The sequence below is a fragment of the Corvus hawaiiensis genome, chromosome 25, assembly GCF_020740725.1.
Source record: "Corvus hawaiiensis isolate bCorHaw1 chromosome 25, bCorHaw1.pri.cur, whole genome shotgun sequence".
Taxonomy (NCBI): Eukaryota; Metazoa; Chordata; class Aves; order Passeriformes; family Corvidae; genus Corvus; species Corvus hawaiiensis.
This window is the reverse complement of record NC_063237.1, coordinates 3,825,647-3,840,494: the sequence shown is the minus strand read 5'-3', so window position 1 is coordinate 3,840,494 and position 14,848 is coordinate 3,825,647. Positions and strand designations below refer to the sequence as shown.

Genomic DNA, 14,848 nt, shown 5'->3' with positions numbered 1-14,848 from the left:
CGGTTTAGAGAAGGATTTTAGATAGATGGGAAAATCACCATTAAAAACCTTTTTTATACGCACCAAAAAAGCTTTGACTGATCACTTGCAGGCCAACACCGGAACGTCCTGTTCTTAACCTTTTAACCTGACCAACACTTCATTTTAGAAGCCTGCTGAAACATCACAGAACTGATTTATTCTAGTAGAGGAATTGCTGAAAACTTGTCCTAAATTAACCAGATTATGTCTTTTATTGATCAGCTCTACCTCGGAGTAGTCCTGGCTCTGGTTGTCATCCTCACTGGGATCTTTGCTTATTATCAAGAAGCCAAAAGCACAAACATCATGGCCAGCTTCAGCAAGATGATCCCACAGGTGAGAACCACCAGTGCCTTTCAACTGAGGCAAAAATCCATCCTAGCAATGCATGAGGGGAGCCCAGCAAGCCCAACTTGAATTTATCTCTTGGCAAATGACCCAGATAAAGGTCCTGAATCACAAACCATTGCTAAAACGCACACGCTGGTTGCTTTGATGGATCTGGGAATTGTAGCATGCCCATTCTTGTTTTCCATCCAGCACTGGATTAGAGCTCTCAGTTCCAGTTAAGAGCTGTCAATGAACAGGGGGAGATGTGCTGGGTTTCACATTTTGCAGCCCACTGCTTTTACCCACAGACCTGATGGCATGCGAGCACATTCCTGGAAGGCATTTCCCCATCTCCAAGTCCGTTTCCCTTCTCATATCCCCCAAATTCCAGCCTGAGCAGTCCAGCTGGATGTCAAATATGCTCACTGTGCCTCTCCATTATCCTGCTCTGGATCCAGAACAGAGGGGAGGATTTCAGTTTAAAGAGTGGCACAAGGCTAATTTTTGTCCCATTTCTGTCTTTCAGCAAGCTCTTGTCCTCAGGGATGCTGAGAAGAAGGAGCTGCCAGCAGACCAGCTGGTGGTTGGGGACATCGTGGAGATCAAGGGTGGGGACAGGATCCCTGCAGACATTCGCCTCATCTTCACTCAGGGTTGCAAGGTAAACAGGGCTTGGAAGAGCACAGGGAAAGAGGGAGAACAGAGGCTGGAGGGTTTATTACATAGAAAGAATGTCTGCCCAGCCAGTATGGGTTATTAGAGCTTTGACTGGACACAATAATGTAATCAGAGAGCAGAAGCCTTAGTGTGATGCTGAGCTCATCTAGGACTGAGACCTCTGTCCCTGAACATCCAAAGCCACTAGATCCTGGCCAGGTTCTGGCACTGCCCTTTGCCAGGACAGGGCAGATGCACCAATACAGGATTGAGAGTTTCCACTGGAGGCAGATCCTAACAACTGTGGGGTTTTCTCAGGCTGCTGCTGAAAATCCCACCAGCAGACACACAGCACTGGCTGAGCTGAATTCCCACAGAAATAGGTTCTGCCAGGGACAGCAGCAGCTCAGAGAAAAGGCACTGAGAGCATTTGATGTCACTGATTGTTAAACAAGCTGCCACCTCGCCTCCTGGGCTGGGCACCACTGCGTACTGCTGACTTTAATATGGGCATGTCTCCCTTTCATTAAAGGTGGACAATTCTTCACTCACAGGGGAATCGGAACCACAGTCCCGCTCCTGTGACTTCACCCATGAGAACCCCCTGGAGACCAGGAACATTGCCTTCTACTCTACCACCTGTGTGGAAGGTGAGCTGATCCTGAAACTGGGTGTGGAAATCCCACTGTATCCCCTTAATCCATTTCTCCACTGGCTCTGGCCATGTTTATCATCCTGTGTGCATGCCCTTACACCCTTTTATCTTTTTTCCTAGTTAGTCTTCAAGCTCTATTCAGCAGCTTCAGGGGAACTGAAAACTTCTTATTTCTGTTATTTATCAGCATACAGAGAGAAGGGCTCCCAAAAAGGCACCTGAACAAGAGCTGCCTACCCTGCTAACTTATTTTAGCAATTCTGCTTCGAGGAACTTCAGAGGTGTTTAATTGCTCACAAGAATTTTGTCCTGAGCAGATTAAAATAAAGTGAGACGTTGGGGAGGGGGTCACACTCAGCATTTGTTCAAACACCCAGCGTGGTTATGGCTGCACCAATCAATGAATTGATTTGAATTTGAACTGACTGCGGTTTCCTTGCGGTTTTTCCATCAATACCTGTTGGAATGTCAGGCTGCAGCTGCCTCTGAGTGTTTGTGTGCCCTGGAGGTGACAGTTTTTGTCCCTGCAGGCACTGCCACCGGCATTGTCATCAATACTGGAGACCGCACCATCATCGGCCGCATCGCCTCGCTCGCCTCGGGCGTGGGCAACGAGAAAACGCCCATCGCCATCGAGATCGAGCACTTCGTGTACCTGGTGGCAGGAGTGGCCATCTCCATCGGGGTCCTCTTCTTCATCATCTCCATCTCCATGCGCTACAAGATCCTGGATTCCATCATCTTCCTCATCGGCATCATTGTGGCGAACGTGCCGGAGGGGCTGCTGGCCACGGTGACGGTGAGTCTGTGCTCGGGTTCTCTGCTTGCCACTCCAGCTCTGGTCTGGGTTGTGTTTGGATAGGGGTGGGGGCTCTTATTCCAAGGATAAACCCTTCATTTGGGAATTCTGGTGTCACTGAGTCATTAATCTTCAATCCAGTTTGGATTTAAGTTCAAGTGCCGCTCTGCCTCGGTTGCGGCCGAGTGCAATGACGTGGCTCATTTCCCCACAGCCCGTTCCCACTTGGAAGTGGGGACATTGTACCCTGAAAGTCACATGAAAACCCTGCTCATTACCACATATCCAACACTAAAATCCCTGGCTGGGCAGCAGTGTACCTGCTGAGCACTGCTGGCTCTACAGCACCGCAGCAGCAAACAACCGGCAGGATAATGAAGGGAATCACTGCAGGATTCATGGAGCTGGTGACCAGCAGCTCCCTGCCCATTGCAGGTCCTTCCATCTCAAACAGCCTCTAGACTGATAAGATACCTTTATGTCTATCAGGTCCCTGTCAGCAGCAAATCTACTTGTGCTACTTACAACCAAACCTCAGATTTTAGTTAAAACAATGAAAAAAAAATGCACTGCAGCCAACAAAAAGCAAAACCATTACAATATTCTCTTAAAAAAAACCCCAAACAAACACGAAAGATCTACCAGGAGCGTGTAACCTCGTTACATCTCTGTGTAACCACACCTTGCTGACAGCCAGACCCCTTCCCTCCTGCCAGGTGAGCCTGTCCCTCACAGCCAAGCGCATGGCCAAGAAGAACTGCTTGGTGAAGAACCTGGAGGCTGTGGAAACCCTCGGCTCCACCTCCATCATCTGCTCTGACAAGACAGGGACCCTCACCCAGAACAGGATGACTGTTGCCCACCTCTGGTTTGACAACCAGATCTACTCAGCCGACACCAGTGAAGATCAAACAAGTAAATGGGAAAATGGGGGTGTGGGAAGGGGCAGACGCCTGGATGAATGCTGGGATGTTCACTGGGAATATCTTTTGATGGATAAATCAGACATATGTTCCTTCTATGCATGGAAATATCTCCTTAGCCATGTAGAGATGTGAAAAAAAGAATTAATATTTGAACTCCACTCCCAGGAATTAAATCTGGAGGCGGTTCTACTCCAGAGCCTTTTGCCAAGAGAACATTTAGTAGGGAATGAAGCAGAGAAACATCATACCAATCCCTTTGCCAGCACTGATAGAGGGAAAATTGATATCAAAATTTTTTTTCCATAAAAGAACCTGTCAAAAGAATAATTTTTTTCTTCAAATAAGTCAGTTCACGGTTTTTTCACTCAAGCTTCTACTTATATCATGCAATGTGCTAAAGGATGAAATGTGTGTTTTGCTTCTCTCAGCCCAGCCCTTTGATCAAAGTTCCCCCACATGGACAGCGTTATCAAAAATTGTCACTCTCTGCAACCGGGCGGAATTCCGGCCAGGACAGGAAAATCTCCCCATCATGAAGGTACTGCTGACTTCACATCAGCTTATTTCTCTTCCTCTGAAAGAGCAATTGGCTCTGCTTGGCTTTAGCCATCTCCGTTTTACCGTGCCAGCCTTCCAAATTCCTACTGGCCGTGGTTTTACTGCTGTACCCTCACACAAAATTTAACACAGGATAAAAAAACCCCACACGGCCAAGAGCATGGAAACACAGATTATCCTGCATTGGAAGGGATCCACAATCCCAGCTCCTGGCCCTGCACAGCACAGCCCCAGGAATCCCTGTGCCCAAGAGCATTGTCCAAACCCAACTGTGCCTGCCAGGAAAAAGGCAACACGAGTAGCAGGAATAGTAATTACTGCACTGTTAATTTATTATAGCATAGGTAAACATGCCTTAATTAATGTCTTTCCACATGACTGCTGGAAGGTAGTTAATTCCAGTGACTGGGCTACCAGAACAAATCTGCTGTTTACTCATCAATGCCATCCTCAAATTAATTTGGGTTTGTGCCTCTGCTCACCTGTAGTGACCTGAGTGTGACCCTAAATCTGCTTTACAGCATCAAATGCTCTTTGCGTCTCCTTGCTGTGGCTCAGGTCCAACTCCAAGAGCAATGCAGATATCCCAAAATTCTATTTTAATATTTTTCCAGGACAACTTGAATATAAAAATGTAGATTCCCTGTTGCTTAAGTGTGCAGCACGTAATGGAATTGTGGGAATTCAAAAGTGAAATGTTTTCTTCCTTTGTGCCCACAGAGGGTTGTGGTAGGAGACGCCTCTGAAACTGCTCTGCTGAAATTTTCCGAGGTCATTTTGGGGGATGTGATGAGCATTAGAGCACAGAACAAGAAAGTGGCTGAAATCCCTTTCAACTCTACCAACAAATTCCAGGTGTGTTTTCATTTTTTTGGAAATCGTGCCACATTGTTTCTCTCACTGGGCCTAATGCAGCAATGGGTGACCTGGAAGCCTTAGTGGGGTAATTCCACAACAGAGGAAATTGACATTATGATAAATGCAGCTCATTCCATTGATGGAATATAGGATGCCTGCATGGAAAAGAGCATTAATCCCACAAAAAACTAGAAGCAAATGAAGACAATTGAAACTCTTCCCACCCATTTCCTGTTTGTGGCACAGCTTTCCATCCACGAGACCGACGACCCCCACGACAAACGCTTCCTGCTGGTGATGAAAGGTGCCCCAGAGAGGATCTTGGACAGGTGCAGCACCATCATGATCAACGGCAAGGAGGAGCCTCTGGACAGCGAGAAGGCAGAAGCCTTCCAGACAGCGTACATGGAGCTGGGGGGCATGGGGGAGAGAGTGCTGGGTGAGTGCAGCTGTGGGGACTGCCTGAGAAAATGGGGTAAAATCCAGCTGTAAAATCTGTGAAATGGGGTTTAAAGTCTTGGCACATCCAGCATGCCTGGAAAAAATGGTTAAATGCACTGGAGTTCTATGGACAAGAGCAAACCCTGATGTTTTACCAAGCTCTCCTCTTTCTCCCACATTCTCCTGTCCGTCACATCAACCTAAATCTCTTCTCAGGTTTCTGCCACTTGTACCTGCCTGAAAACGAGTTCCCAGACACCTTCCAGTTTGACACAGATTCCATGAACTTCCCCACCTCCAACCTGTGCTTTGTTGGGCTCCTGTCCATGATCGACCCACCTCGTTCCACAGTGCCTGACGCTGTCTCCAAGTGCCGCAGTGCTGGCATCAAGGTAGGGATTTTACAGTGAAAACCACGGTGGTTCCCCTACAGAAAGACTTACTATAATTATTTTAGGTATTTAAAATTTAAGAGCTTCCACCACATTGTGTTTTAAATTTAAAATTTAAATTTAATATTTAATTGTCTTAAATTTAAAATTTAAGATCTTCCACCACTAATTATCTTTCTAGCAACAACTACCAAAAATCTAAACGTTAGCTAACACCGTTCTATAATTGCAATTTAAGGAAAAAACTTGATGGTGGCCAGAGGCAAACCAGTGGGAATCAGACTATAGAAACTGCACAGAATTTTAGAACTGGAAATCCAGATTTGCAAAAGCTCAGGTGCTCTCTCATCAGATCCATTTCTAGAATACAGAGCCCACACCAGCTGTAATTACTTGCCTGGAAACAGAGTGAGGTGACAGAAAAAGTTCTAGAGAAGGCATCAGGATACAGGGTTATGAACATTTATGCAAAGGAATCACTAATCCCAAAACTACTCAGGTTGAACCTGAAGCTGTAATTCCACTAATTTCACTCCCTGGGGACCCACAAGTAAAATTCCAGCTCTAAGCAGAGGTGAAATCTACCTAAATCAAGGAAAATCATATTTGGAATTACAGATCTCAGATGCGACGAATCCCAAGCCCTAACCCTGATGAAATTTTCTGTAGCCTGAAGACAAATCTGGCAACTCTTCTTCAAGAAAGGCAAGAAAAGGCTGTGCCTTATCTGTCAGGACAGCTTAGTCACAAGGATCCGTTTTAAGATGCAATATTCTAACAAACCCTCCCCACTGCACATACCTAATATAGATCCTTATATAAAGGCTCCTTTATTCTGCATTATTCTAATCTGGCTGCCTGTGACGAGTTCTTCCCTCAGAGCCCTGATAAAGCAGCCTCAGCAAGGAGAGGCAGAGCCCAGATGTCGATACAGAGCCGGGCAATTACTGCGCCTAATCTCCCTTTGCTGTGTACACAGCACCGCTCTGATCCTAAACTGCTTCCTGCTCCTCAGCAACGGACATTCCCCCTCATCTCCATGGCTTTTCCATTTGTCACTCACTTGTCCCTTGCTCAGGTCATTATGGTCACTGGCGACCATCCCATCACAGCCAAGGCCATCGCCAAGAGCGTGGGCATCATTTCGGCCACCAGCGAGACCGTGGAGGACATTGCCAAGCGCCTCAACATCCCTGTGGAGCAGGTCAACAGGAGGTGAGAGCCAGCAGAGCCTGGGCAGCACCTGGGGCTTCATTTCCCTGCTCCCTCCACAGTGTTTTTATTACCACATCCCAGCTGCTTTCTGCTTTTTTGTGACACACTCCCACTCTTGAGTCATCTCCACCTAAGTGTGTCCACTCAGTGGTTTTCATCTTTGCTCCCCATGAAGAAAATCTAGCAAATTGTGCTTTGCAGATCATGTGAAAGGCGCTGTCACTGCCCGCTTGACAAAACACACACACACAGAAAGCAAAATGTAGCATCACATGACCCAGTTTGGACCATCAGCCCAAATTCTTCCTTCACCCCTTAAATGTGGAAAAAATAACATCACAAGGGAAGGATAAAAAGAGCTCTTTGCAGAGGAGATGTCTTCCACTGTCCCTCCCAGGGAGAGGCCTCTTTAAAATGCATTTTCTGAAGCTTCAATGAGCCCCCTCTGTATGCAGGTGACTGATCCACTCTGGATTTCTGCAGCGCCTTTCATTCAGCTCCAGCTGATTAACAGCAAACGCTTCTGCAATTAACTCAGTTTGCTGCTTTCCCTCCATCCAGCTGCACCCCCATCCCACGAGTGCACCATTTTTACCCTTTTAATCTGAAAATTCACCCTGCTTTGCCCTTGGCTCTTCCAGGGAAGCCACGGCAGCCGTGGTGAACGGGATGGAGCTGAAGGACATGAGCTCAGAGCAGCTGGACGAGATCCTGTGTGACCACTCCGAGATCGTCTTTGCTCGGACATCGCCCCAGCAGAAGCTGATTATTGTGGAGGGCTGTCAGAGGCAGGTGAGTGAGAGGTGGCAAAGGTCACACACAGACACCAGCCCAGGCTGAGAGGCTGGAAGCCGATTCCCAGTGCTCCCTAAGCTCTGTTTGTACTCTTTTCCCCGTGTCAGGACATTATCTAACAGATTGCCATAAACACTGCCTGGACTCAATCCAAACCACTCAAATTCCTGCTACAGACTCAGCTCCTGGTGACAAAATGAGCTTTCCCTGAATTTGGAGCTGTAGCCAGGGCCTGGCTTGTCCTTGTCATTCTGAGAAGTACGTAAAGCCTCCTGTGCCCTGTTTGGGAAGGAGAATTCCCTCGGGAATTCTTTAAATCCAGATAAAAGCAAGGTGCTGCCACATCCTCTCCTCTTATCTCTTGTGGCTGCTCAAAGCCGTGTCCTCCTGCCCACAGGAATGTTTGGCAGTGGAATAGTGTAGCGGCAATGTTAGCAGGCGAACTCACAGCTCTTTTCCAGCCTAAACCATTTATGGTTCCGAGGTATGAACCCCACAAAATGCCAGAGCATGATTTATGGACCACCAAGCCTTATCCGTGCTACTTCCCAGGGCCATAAACCAGGCAGCAGGATTTAAAGAGAGTTTGCCCCATCCATGGGCAATATTATGTAAAACAGCCTGGAGCAAAGCCAGCACAGGAGGGGGGAAAAAAGACATTTACAGAGCTCTGTAAAAGATGAAAATTGCCATCAAAAGACTCTCTGCTCAAAAATGACATCTTCCAAGTAGATTTTGTGAATTAAAGCCACACTAGTGCTGTGCCTGGACTTTGTAGAGAAGAAGAGGCGGCACAAGATATTATTTTATTTTTGTAGTTGTGCCAGCACTAAGCTTCCCAATCAGCATCACCAGCTGGTTGGGTTTAAGCTTGGAGTGCTCTCCAGAGAGTAAAAAGAAAGAAATAAAGTCTTTCAGTTTCATGTGGTTTTTATTTTTTGAATGGTCTCTGCCAGGCACACGGTGGGTAAACGTGTTCTGCACTGCTCAGACTCCCACAAACTTGGCAGATTTGGCTCTGTAGAGGATGAAAAGGAACATCCTCCCCCAGCCAGTCTCCAGCTATGTTTAGTACTCAGAGCTTATAAGCCCTTCTGTACATGGCATTATTTATAGGTAGTGACACTGTGCTCAATCCCCGCAGGCACAGGAAATTCAGCATTTTATTAATCAGTTTGCCAGGCTCTGACCCCACTCTGAACACCCTGCCTTGCATCAAGCCACGAACTTCTGCACCAGCTAGAGCAGAGCCTGGAGCTGCAGGAGATGTTCAGGAAGATAACAAAGAAGCTGAGTTGGATAATCAGAGTTTTCCATCTTTTGAATTAGTAGAGAAATTCTAGCACAGACTGAGGATAGCCAGAAGTTGTTGGGATGAGGATGGGCTCTAACTCAACAGTTACATAATTCACAATTCTGATGAAACCTGGCTGATTCTGTAGCACTTCATAAAAAAATAAAGGATGTTTTGTGTTAATTAAACCTCCCCCAGTTGTCAGATGTGAACCTGGCTCTGACAGGGATCATCCTCCTTATATCCAACTATCAGATTAATTGCATTTGGAGTGCATCTAATTGGGATGCCCACTCTTTATGATGCAGTGAATCACATCCCTGAACTTCCCAGGTTTCTACTCTAAAGGGAACCACACAAAACTCTGAGGTCACTCTCCCAACCCTGCCCACCACCCCCTGGTCCCTGGCTGTGTTTGACACGGGTACAAAGAGGATTCAGAACTTCCTATCAGCATCTTTCTGCTAGAAATGTAAAGATTGATGACAGCAGGATTCACCTTCTCCTCCCAAATCCACATCTGGATGCTTTTGTGTGTTCCAGGGAGCAGTGGTTGCCGTGACTGGAGATGGAGTCAATGACTCCCCCGCCCTAAAAAAAGCAGATATTGGGATTGCTATGGGGATTGCTGGCTCTGACGCAGCCAAAAATGCAGCTGATATGGTCCTGCTGGATGATAACTTTGCTTCCATTGTCACAGGAGTGGAGGAAGGTAAAGATAATGTTGTTTCCTGCTTTTTGAGCTGGAAGCTTCTGGCAGGGCCTCCTGATCCTCCCCTCCTCTCTTCTTTTTCTGGATTTGTGGATTTGATATTTGGGAAAGCTGGGAATTAATTCCATTTCTACACGTGACAATCAGAGAATAAGGAAATCATCTCCCTCTCACACACAGAGTAACGATTTGCTGTCTCTGATCACGCTTCGGATAAAAGCACTTCCTGACTTGTTGCAATGCTGCTTGAAGCCTCACAAAGATACAAATTGTTTTCTCTACCTCTTCCCTCTATTATTTTCTCACACATCACCTTCACTGTGCTCCACCTGTGACAGGAACATTCACCCCACTCTTCTTTCACTGTAAAAAGCTTGTGGTTTCCATTACAGCCCCAGCATTTTGTGGAATGGGACTTTCCCCCTCAAACTTCCTCATTGAAAGAAATGTTTTACTACACTTGAGTTTTCAGAAGGATGTAAGGGCAGGTAGTTTAAAAAATAACCAAAACAAACTAAAAAATACATGAGGAAACCCATGAGGAAAGTAGAAATGAGCAGTAAATGTTTTCATTTCATTTAGTTAAATTTGAACTTTTTTTCTGGAAAACACTGATAAAAATTCCCTCTGACAGAAGTATTTCCTCTTCCTCAGGCCGCCTGATCTTTGACAACCTGAAGAAAACCATTGCCTACACCCTGACCAAGAACATTGCTGAGCTCTGCCCCTTCCTCATCTACATTATCGCCAGCATTCCAATGCCCATTGGCACCATCACCATCCTGTTCATTGACCTGGGAACGGACATTGTGAGTTGGGAGCTTTAAAGTAATTTCCTGCTGGAATATTCTGTCAGGGGAAGAGGGGCTGGGGGCAAAGGCACATCCAGAACGGGGGGATTTTGTGGCCTTACCCTACAGCTGAGTAAGGCAGCGAAAAAGGGGATTAAAAGCAGCCAGGTACAGAGAAAGTAATGTAGAAAATAACAACAAACTGCAGAGGGTGAGCAGCAAGCAAAAAAGACATCTGACCCAGGCTAAAATCAGCAGTGAGCAATTATCAGCGTGTTTTAACCAAGAGATCAGAGGGATTTCTGCAGTTACACCTGACCTTCCATCCAGCCCAGCCTAAGGGATCTGAAGGACCTTCTAATGTTCCCCAGATCCATGAAAGTTTCAGATTTCCCCCAAATCCTTTACACGTTAAGAGGAATCCACACAGATCCTTCTCTCCTCTGAGTCCTGCCAAAATCCAACAGAACCACTTGGGAACTGCAAATTGCTGCTAAACCTCTGAGAATCAGGCAAATGCTGCCCCCCCAGCCCCTGATGGTTTGTTTCTGTTGCAGATCCCCTCGGTGGCATTGGCCTACGAGAAAGCTGAGAGCGACATCATGAACAGGAGACCTCGGAACAAGAGGAGAGACCGGCTGGTGAACGAGCAGCTGGCTGTGTACTCCTACCTGCAGATCGGTAGGTGGGCCTCCCAAACCCTCCCTTGTGACAGAGTTCAGCTGATTCATTTTTCAAAACAAAATTTGGGAGCTGAAATTCAACCCCTTCCTCTGCAACCTCACCAGCCCCCTCCTGCAGCTGGTTATTCCACAATAAAGTGAGGTTTTATCTACGGAGGGCAAGAAATTTACAGCGCCAAGAGCTCTCAGACTGCCTTTAGCACATTTCATACACCCAGCACATCCCCCCAGTGCTCCTTAATTTCGGTTTTTCCTCATTCCTGCCCCTTTGTTTCTGCAGGAATCATGCAGTCAGTGGGGGCCTTTGTCACCTATTTCACCGTCTACGCTGAGCAAGGGTTCCTCCCTTCCACGCTGCTGGGAGTGAGAGTGGACTGGGAGAGCAATGCCATCAATGACTTCGAGGATTCCTACGGACAGCAATGGGTAAAGCAGCCCTGAAAATTCCCTGCCTTGTCTCTCGCCCATGTGCTGCTTAAAAATTCCCTACTCTCCCCCAAAATAAAGGCACAGGGAATGCAAATGAGGTTTAAATGCAAATAGGATTCATTTTCGTCCAATGTTGCCTCTGGAGAGGCTCTTTAAGGCTTCCTGCCACACAGATCTTTCATTCAGCCTCTGCTTTTTTCATTCATTCTTCGACAATTTGCCACCTTCTCACTCCCATCCTCTGCAGATGCACCTTCCTCTCTGGACTTTATGTTTGAACCCACCAAAATCAGTCATCACCATCCTCTCCCTGCCCTGCTAATGAACAGCACCTCTGCCAAGTCCTTTGCAGCCTCCCCCTCTCACTCTTCACTCCCCCTCCCTCATCCTGCAGAATCACAAGGCTCAGGAGGCATTAATAAATCCATACAAACACCCCTCACACCCAGCTCGTGCTGCAGCCTCGTGACTCAGTCACGGCAACTCACGGACTCTAAAACTGGCCCAAATCCCATCATTCTGTGTCTAAATGTGGAATGACTCTGCATTCGCACCTTGGGAACTGAAATAAAGCCTCCCAGCGAGGTTTGCAGTCGCCTGTGGGGGATGTGAGGGTCTGATTTAAAAACGTTTTGGTGTTTCCTTGGCTCTGCAGACCAGATACCAGCGCAGGTACCTGCAGTGGACTGGCTACACGGCCTTCTTTGTCAGCATCACCATTCAGCAGGTGGCTGATCTGATCATCAGGAAAACCCGGAGAAATTCCATTTTCCGGCAGGGCCTCTTCAGGTGGGTTTTGCAGACACACAATCCCAGATTGGTTTGGGTTTGAAGAGACCTCAAAGCTCATCTCATCCCACCCCCTGCCAAGGCAGGGATAACCTCCACCATCCCAGGGTGCTCCAAGCCCCATCCAACCTGGCCTTGGACACTTCCAGGGATCCAGGGGCAGCCACAGCTTCTCTGGGCACCCTGTGCCAGGGCCTCACCTGGGAAGAATTTCCCTCAGAGGGAAGGGTTTTTTCCTATCTAATCTAAGCCTACAGTTCAAGTTCGCCTCCTGCTCCGTTCAGAAGCAGGTGAGCTCAGTGATTTGGCCCTCTCACTTTCAGTCTTTGCACAAAGATTAAGTCTGGCCTTAAGCAATCACAAATCTCAGGCAAATATTTTATTACACCTCCCCTCAGCCCCTTTTCTACTTCAGGATAGGGATTTTCTTTAAAGACATTGTGCTGGTTATTCTGAAAATGCATCAGCTTAAAACCAACTCTCCATTCATTTAAATGTTTACTATAAAAAAAACGGGAGTTTCTCTTCCAGATTACTTTCTGAACTCCTTATCAAGAGATAGCATGTCTGGACTTCTCTGAGATAACTTGAGGCTCTGAGATAACTTGAGGCCAAACGCCCCAAGACAGTGCTGGCCACCCTCTGCAAACGACCCTGCACCCTCCAGTCCCAGGGGAGCTCCAAATATCAGCTGGGACAGAGGCCACCAGGAAAGCTGGAAATCACTCCCGGGGTTTCTGATAGCAAAGCAATTTGTTTTCCATCCTTTATCTGCGGGTACAGGGCCTACACCTATGTGTGCTTCCTCCTTGCATTAACACCTGAGTCACCCCGAGCACATTCCCAGTGCAACACAAGCCTTGAGTAACTCGTGTTGGGTGTCTCCTGCAGCTGGATTTGGGCTGGGAATGCTGCCAGGAAAGGCAGGAGCATCTGGAAAACAAGACAGAGCTGCCCAGCCATCCCCTGTGTGCAGAGCTCACCTGGAGAAGGGAATTGCAGGGAATGCAGAGGGTTCCTGCGGGCACAGAGGGCTTTAACTCTTCCTCTCTGCTTCTCCTGCAGGAACAAAGTCATCTGGGTGGGGATATTTTCCCAGATAGGAATTGCTTTGATTCTCACCTACGGCCTTGGTCACGTTACAGCCCTGAATTTCACTCCGCTCAGGTGAGTTCTGGTGCCACTGAGCTTCCCCTGCCCTCCTCGTGGACACACAATGGGAGCAGGGAGCCCGTGCAGCACCACTCCAGGATAAATATTTAAAAACATTCATTATATTCATCACTATTTCTTGGCCAGAAAGGACATTAATACCACCATTTCCACATTATCCTACTAGATTTCCTCCTGAGGACCCAAAAACCCACTTGTGCAAAACCAACATTTAAATATTTCTTCCAGCATCTCCAACGTTCTGGGGAGAACAGACAGCGTTTAACTTTTATTTTATATAGATCACAGTCAGGTGATTTATTGCTGTGATACCACCAGGCAACGTTTCCCTCTGAATAGGACCTGGAATAAATTAATCCAGTAATTATTTAGGATTGGGAGGCTTTACCTGCACATCATCAATTTGAGTGATTAATTAAGAAAAAGAAAAGAGGCCCAAGGAGGCAGATTTGTTTTAGTGACATTGGATAGCACCAACAGAAACCCCAGAACTGCAGCTGAGCTGTTTTTCAATGTTTCTGAATGAGACTCTGTGTTCCCACTCCCAGGTTCCAGTACTGGTTTGTGGCTGTACCTTTTGCCATCCTGATCTGGGTGTACGATGAAATCCGAAAGCTGCTCATCAGGAAATACCCAGGAAGTGAGTGCACTGTTCTAATTAAATTTTAATTTAATATTTTCATTTCATGTGTCTTCTCCTACCCTTTCCCTCCCACCCTCCCCTCAGCTGCCACTCACATGTGACTGGTTCATTTTTCAGCATATTTCCCCACTGATCACTTTTCCTTTATGAGGAAAAATAACCAATTTTTCTTTTTTTTTTTTATTCCCTCCCTTCTCTTACAGGTTGGTGGGACAAGAACATGTATTATTGACCAGTCCTGAGCACAGGAGAGCTCCTTCCCCACCTGACCCAGCCTCTGCTGCTTTCAAGTCCTGCCTGTGCAATATCAAGCATGGATCCATCCCGTGCTGGGGTGGAGAGATTTCATGAATTGAATGAAGAAATAAGGACTTTAGAGGCTGAGAAATTACCTCCCACTGTACTGTAAAGCCTAGAAATTGAAATACTGCCTATTTTTGTAACAACTCCGATTTTCCCTCCTTCAAAGATGGAGTTGGAGAGCACTCTGAGAGGAAAACAAACCAAAGACAGGAATTCCCCACAATCCAAGGCATTAATTTGCACTGAAGGCGTTGTTTGCTGATTTTTGTGCTGGTAGAACTGAATTCCAAGTGAGTGCAGACCTAGATCTGTTTTACCTTGCGAAGGGTAATTGTGCTGTATAGGAATAATTTGATAATAAAAGGGGTTTTTTTTCCCAGAAAA

At 46.8% G+C, this 14,848-nt stretch overlaps 1 protein-coding gene across 1 annotated transcript in view; it reads left to right on the top strand.

Annotated features, from left to right (window-relative positions):
* ATP12A (ATPase H+/K+ transporting non-gastric alpha2 subunit) overlaps positions 1–14,848 on the top strand; it is a 19,703-nt gene extending 4,855 nt beyond the window's left edge. The window contains exons 5-23 of the mRNA XM_048329019.1: positions 244–357; positions 878–1,012; positions 1,541–1,658; positions 2,194–2,462; positions 3,179–3,377; positions 3,817–3,926; positions 4,667–4,801; positions 5,051–5,243; positions 5,462–5,637; positions 6,716–6,852; positions 7,494–7,644; positions 9,485–9,653; positions 10,308–10,462; positions 11,002–11,125; positions 11,408–11,553; positions 12,212–12,345; positions 13,411–13,512; positions 14,067–14,158; positions 14,365–14,848. Coding sequence (XP_048184976.1) covers positions 244–357; positions 878–1,012; positions 1,541–1,658; positions 2,194–2,462; positions 3,179–3,377; positions 3,817–3,926; positions 4,667–4,801; positions 5,051–5,243; positions 5,462–5,637; positions 6,716–6,852; positions 7,494–7,644; positions 9,485–9,653; positions 10,308–10,462; positions 11,002–11,125; positions 11,408–11,553; positions 12,212–12,345; positions 13,411–13,512; positions 14,067–14,158; positions 14,365–14,393 — 2,688 coding nt within the window. The 3' untranslated portion in view covers positions 14,394–14,848. The remainder of the gene's footprint in view (positions 1–243; positions 358–877; positions 1,013–1,540; positions 1,659–2,193; positions 2,463–3,178; positions 3,378–3,816; positions 3,927–4,666; positions 4,802–5,050; positions 5,244–5,461; positions 5,638–6,715; positions 6,853–7,493; positions 7,645–9,484; positions 9,654–10,307; positions 10,463–11,001; positions 11,126–11,407; positions 11,554–12,211; positions 12,346–13,410; positions 13,513–14,066; positions 14,159–14,364) is intronic.